The sequence below is a fragment of the Pelophylax lessonae genome (genome assembly GCF_965119305.1).
Source record: "Pelophylax lessonae genome assembly, chromosome: 2".
Classification (NCBI taxonomy): Eukaryota; Metazoa; Chordata; class Amphibia; order Anura; family Ranidae; genus Pelophylax; species Pelophylax lessonae.
The window spans coordinates 88,656,969-88,663,048 of NC_138769.1; the positions used below are offsets into that span (position 1 = coordinate 88,656,969).

Below are 6,080 nucleotides of genomic sequence, written 5' to 3' on the forward strand. Positions count from 1 at the left end.
TACATTTTCTCATCAGCAGTTAAAGCAGTCTTGTGACTATCAACATAAACAATACCCACCCACAAGGGTAAAGGAGGTGCTGCTCGCCCTTAATCTTTGACAAAACAAAAAAGTGCTCCCAAGGGCTTTAAGGCAGCAAAGGAAGGTCAAACCAATACAAAAATATGTATAAAAAAGTTTTTTTTTTTATATATAAACATATTTGTTAAATTTCAACATGACTAGGTAAAAACATGAGCTCTGGTATGCATAACCTCAACAACAAAAGATGTCCCTGATTTACTGGCAGAAATAAAATATTCATAGAAATTTTACAACTTGTATTTGTTCAAGAAGGGCCTCAAACACCTTTCGATTATAGTAGTCCAAGGGGGGTGAGGACATCTAGAAAATACATCATATTAGAACATTTGCCTGAAAGAAAAATCTAACATTTCTTGTTTTTTTTTTTAAATTAAGTTATTTTTTAATTGATAAAGTTACTCCTGCATCTTCTCAATGGTTTCCTCCTTATATTTGCCCTTCTCTTTGCCAACTTGGTGAGACTTGGCCTTGTGTTCCAAGATCATCTTGCGATCCTTGTCAAGCTTTAACCTGGTGATAACCACCTTGTTGGGTTGAAGACCAACATGGACAGTGGTGCCGCTAGCTTTTTCACGTTGCACACGTTCAATGTAGATGACGTATTTATTTTTGTACACCTGGAAAACTTTGCCAATTTGCTGGCCTTTGTAGTGTCCACGTACAACCTGTACTTCATCATCCTTGCGGATGGGCATAGAGAGCACATTGTACTTTTGCCTCAACTCCTTGGAGAGGGGAAAGGACATGATCTTTCTACAGACATCTGAGGGGGCATTGAAATGCCTCTTGCTGTTCTTGCTTCGGTCAGAAGTAACAAATGGACTGAACTTCATGTTGCTAAGCCACACAGTCCACTATGGCCGTGGGAAATGAGAAAATATCTAACCTTTCATAGAAGGTGTCATATGACAGGTCATATATATGGAATCACACCTTTATTGGAGAGATTTAAAGAAAGCCAGAGCAATCTTTTCTTAAAGAACACCAACAGTGTAATTTCCAGGTGGTCACCCAACCAGAGGTCACACAAGAAAACCCACTGCTGCCATAAGATCACACTTTTGGGACTGCGGGGGCAAGGGGGGCAGCTGTGCATCTGTGATATAAACCAGAAACAATTAGCATATGTCTATTCTCCCATATCCTATATGGTACAAGTGATATGTATCTATCTGTGTTTAAAGATTAGGAGACAATGGCGCTACTGTGTGTGTGGGAGTAAACTGGAGATGAAACACACAAGTGAATGCAGCACCTCTAAAAAATAGGTTCTGAAAACCTATATGGCATAAGTACATATGGAGGGAGAGGGTGCCAACATGCTGGGAGTAAAAAAAATGAATATAAATAAAGACACATGTAAAAATGAATACAAATGGGAGATGTCATCCATGCCTAGATGAGAATGAGAGAATGATGACATGGTTAATAGAATGAGGGGGACAGACCAAAAAAAAAATAAAAAGTAGGAAAAAAAAAATGTCCCTTTCTTAAAGAACGCACCAACAGTGTAATTTCCAGGTGTTCACCCAACCAGAGGTCACACAAGAAAACCCACTGCTGCCTACATAAGATCACACTTTTGGGACAATGGGAGAAAGGGGGGCAGCTGTGCATCTGTGATATAAACCAGAAACAATTAGCATATGTCTATTCTCCCATATCCTATATGGTACATGAAAAAATGAATACAAATGGGAAATAAAAGTGAAATTAAAGACTCACTATTGGAAGGGAAAAAGGTACTGGAGATCCGAGGGACTGAGGATCTCAGTCAACCTCTGTGGAAGGCAGCTATTGCAATGAGATGAAGAATGAAGGGATATGGATGTCAGCAGCTGCAGATGGCTGTGTGGCTGTATCGGCGATTAAATATGACAGCGGCTATGTGTCAGGCAGAGCAGAGGGTACCCGTGGCTCTGGTGGTAAATGCCATGCTGCTCTGAGGGTGAAGGCTGGGATAAATTGGTGGTGCACTCTGGCACTGTAGCTGTACAGGCGGTCCCCGGGTTACAAACATCCGACTTACAAACGTCTCCTACTTACAAACGGAAGGAGACAACAAGAAGTGAGAGGAAATCTACCCCTAGGAAGGGAAATTCACTCCTGTAAGAGTTCTCATGGGAAAAAAGGTGTCTCCACTGAAGCTTTATCACCAATCCTTGTTTCCACAAGAACCCAAAATTTTCAAAATCCAATTGTCACAGGGACAGAAAGTGGGGTGAAATCTTCTGAACAGGGGTACAGACAGCAAAGAAAATGGTACAGGGGTGTTAACCCTTCCCTATGCTATCCAAAAAAAACTTAAAAATGATTCTTAAAAAATGTACCTGTTCCAACTTACCAACAAATTCAAATTAAGAACAAATCTACAGTCCCTATCTTGTATGTAACCCGGGGACCGCCTGTATCTGGGAATGTGTCAGGTAATTAGATGAAGCAGTGTGACAGATGCTTGCTAGGGGTAGGGGCAGTAGGGGTGCCAACTGCCCTGCAGTGTTTTAGTGTCCCTAACCTGTCAGCTGCTCGGGGGGGCTGGCTAGATTCGGGTCTCCACGAGGATGTTTTCGTAGAGACAAAGAAGGGGCGTGGTTACGTGCTTCAGGGATCCACCCCTTTATCAAATCAATAGCTGTTGGCGCCCTCTCCCTCCATTTGTATCTATCTCTGTTTATCTACAGTTATTCCAATTCAAATTTTCTCCAATGAACTGCAAGGGAGTCAGTGAGATATATAGAAGGCTGGCCTCATGCTAGACACGTTCTGAAAAATATGCATAGAGGCTCTTCAGGAACCTTATTAAATTATTAGCTAAATATAAACAGTTCCACTATACAGAAGAAAATGGCTTTAAAGATCACCTTAAATCTCCAAATTAAAAGTGTTTTGTTGCTGTAACTTCACCACATATCCAGGTTCAATGCTGTTTATAAACGTGGATGAATTAAAGAGCCTCTTGTGGAGAGTAACAATGTATCATTCCAAGGACAGTATATACTGCACGTAAAAAAAAAAAAAAAAGGGGAGATTTAAAAAAATCACAATTAAGAAACCCAGTCAAAAGGAAGGGAAATCAGGGTCCACAGATAGTTAATATAGTAGCCATTGATAGATACTTACAAAGTGTGGCAGCTATCATGCAGCGGGTGTTATTAGCTCAAAGTAGTGAGAAGTATTGACACCAGACTGCTGCAATGCATATAAGCAAAGTATATAGGTGTTTCCAATTGTTCCTAATTATAATTAAATCATAACCCTATGTGAGTATGTGTGAGTAATTTACAACTGCCCTTCAACTTCTCCACTTAATTGCCATGATGCTAAGCATCTGATAGCAGTACCCATGTGATCTCCCTGGCATCCAGGGAGCGTCCCGGCACAGCTGTCGACTCCATGGCAACCTAGTCCGATGCTGTTATGTCACATGCCAGCGCCTCGCTGTCGCATGCACATCAGTCCCAGATGTTCCGAGCCGATGTAACGTTAAAAAACCCTACCCCGTGAAAATTTCCTACTCTCGTCACTTCCTGTGAGGGTACGTCATTCAACAGCTGAGCCGCTTCCCAGTGCGCATGCTCACAGCTGCGGAGGGTAGGGAATTTTCATGGGGTAGTGTTTTTTAACATTACACTGCGTCATTCATCAGCTGTTGCAGCGCGTCGGACTGCGCATGCCCAGCCGCTAAATTAAATCATCTCGGAGACTTCCCTGCGGGCGCGCGTCATTCATCAGCAGGTGCGGGGGCCCAAATGATCTTGGCTCCAGGAAAATGGTAAAGTGGAGCCGAGATCAGGGAAGTGTCACGGGTTGGAGCCGAGATGATTTGATTTAGTGGCTGTGCATGCACAGTGGGACGCTGTGTACGGTTAAAGAACACTAACCCATGAAAATTCCCTACCCTCCGCAGCTCTGAGCATACGCACTGGGAAGCGGTTCAGCTGATGTATGACGTACCCTCACCGGAAGTGACAAGGGTAGGACCACCTCCTTGGTCTTTGCCGCTTCAGGAGGAAGAAGGAGTCCCACATTCACCTCCACTGACCCCCCCCTCCTGAACCATACCAGGCTACATGCCCTCAATATGGGAGGGTGGGTGCTTTGGGGCAGAAGGGCATATCTTGGGCAGTGGTTGTGGAGGTCTTTGGGCACTGGACTTATCGGAATCTGGAAGCCCCCTGATTTTGGCCCCCCCATGTGAATGAGTATGGGGTACAGAGCACCCCTACCCATTCACCAAAAAAGTGTCAAAAAGTAATAAAAACACAGAGAGAGTTTTTGACAATTCCTTTATTAAAAAATAAAAAAACGGTGGCCCCAATGTAAATCAATCTTCAATCACGCCGCCTGCCGCTCCGCCGACCCGAAAAAAGGAAAAAAAATAAAAAATTGCTCCACCGCCCAATAAGGCAAACCGCTGAATGGCTGCCTTGTTGTTTAACAGTTCTTATATAGGTAAGGGCGGGGCCACCTGGCGATGTCCTCTGATGGCACTGACCCCCCTTGTGACGTTGCATGCTGGGTTGTGACATCACAAGGGGGGCGGTGCCACCAGGTGACAACGCCGAGGAGGCATTCGGTAGTCAGCCATGCTCCACAGAGATATTTTTTTGGGTTTGGGTTCGGCAGAGCGATGCTTGTTAAAGATGGCTTTCAGATTCCGATAAGCCCCCTGCCCGCAGACCCCTACAACCACTGGCCAGACCCTTGTTCCCATCAACATGGCGACAAGGTGCTTTGGGATGTGCATGTGGCCTGGTGTGGTTCAGGAGGGGGGGCACTTGTTTGTCTCCCTCCCTTTCCTGACCTGACAGGCTGCATGCTCTGATAAGGGTCTGGTATGGATTTAGGGGGGGAGGGCAACGCAGCGTGGTGTGGAGGTTATACCTAGAATCCATTTAGGGTTTTGGCTTGGGGTTCCCACTAGAATCCATACCAGACCCTAAGGGCCTGTTATGGACTAAGGGAGACCCCACGCTGTTTTTTCCAACATTTTTCTATTGCTGGCAATAGTATTATATTGCCGGCAATTTAAATGTCATTTAATTTTTTTTTTTTATTTAATTTCTGCTGCAGCATGTTCTCTACATGCTATAGATGTGCTTTGGGGCCTGGTATACATGTGGGGGAACCCCACGCTGTTTTTTTTTTTTAATTTTTAATTATCGGCATGCTTTTTTAATATTCACCTGTCAGTGGGAAACCCACTGACAGCTAATGAGTCATTTGTTGTTAGGGACTCGGCGGCCGGCTTCCTGGCCCGCTCCTTAGCAACCAGCTCAATGCAGTAAATTACAGCGTGAAAAAATGCAATGATTACCACACAATAGAAAAAACGCTGCATTTGTTATTTAACGCAACATTCTTAATGAATTGCACTTTCACAATTGATATACAGCAAACGTTATTTTATCGCATTTTATTAGCTATTATTTAACTCTTAGACCCCATTCAGACTAGCGCGACTTGTCAGGCGACTTGGTCGCCTGACAAGTCGCGGTGGGTCGCTCGCCATTGATTAGCACAGGACCCGTTCTAATAGGAGCGACACAAGTCGCTCCGACTTAGAAAAAGGGTCCTGTACTACTTTGGGGCGACCTGGAGGCCACTTGCATTGACTTCAATGATATGAAATCTGTGCAAGTCGCGCCGAGGTCGCCCCATCAAGCCGTCTCGCCCCTGTCTGAACGGGGGTCTAAATGAATTGACACCTTAAGAATGGCTACAAAGGTACTTTTAACTGATATGGTTTTAGATATTTTTTAAGAAATAAAACAATTCTTTACTATAGATAGTGTAGTATTTACTGGCACCTAGAAAGTCCCAAAGTCATTTCTGGCAATTTTTCAATGTATATGTTATAAAGGAATGCTGTGCCTTGTGGGCCCATCAGTTCAATAGATATATTTTTTACCATTACTCAGTCTCACACATTGGGCATTGCATTGAGTGATGTGAGCACTGACATTTCCTATTCTTCATTGTTAGAAAGTTTATCA

At 43.8% G+C, this 6,080-nt stretch overlaps 1 protein-coding gene across 1 annotated transcript; it reads right to left on the reverse strand.

The window, feature by feature from the left end:
- Positions 1-446: 446 nt before the first annotated feature.
- On the reverse strand, positions 447-941 carry LOC309548445 (large ribosomal subunit protein uL24-like). The gene has a single exon (XM_082248389.1). The coding sequence runs from the start codon at positions 915-917 to the stop codon at positions 480-482; it is 438 nt and encodes a 145-aa protein (XP_082104515.1). The 5' UTR covers positions 918-941; the 3' UTR covers positions 447-479.
- Between the last annotated feature and the right edge of the window lie 5,139 nt (positions 942-6,080).

Excerpts from the sequence above, each read along its gene's own strand:
- LOC309548445 (XM_082248389.1), bottom strand. The coding sequence starts at position 917 with ATGAAGTTCAGTCCATTTGTTACTTCTGACCGAAGCAAGAACAGCAAG.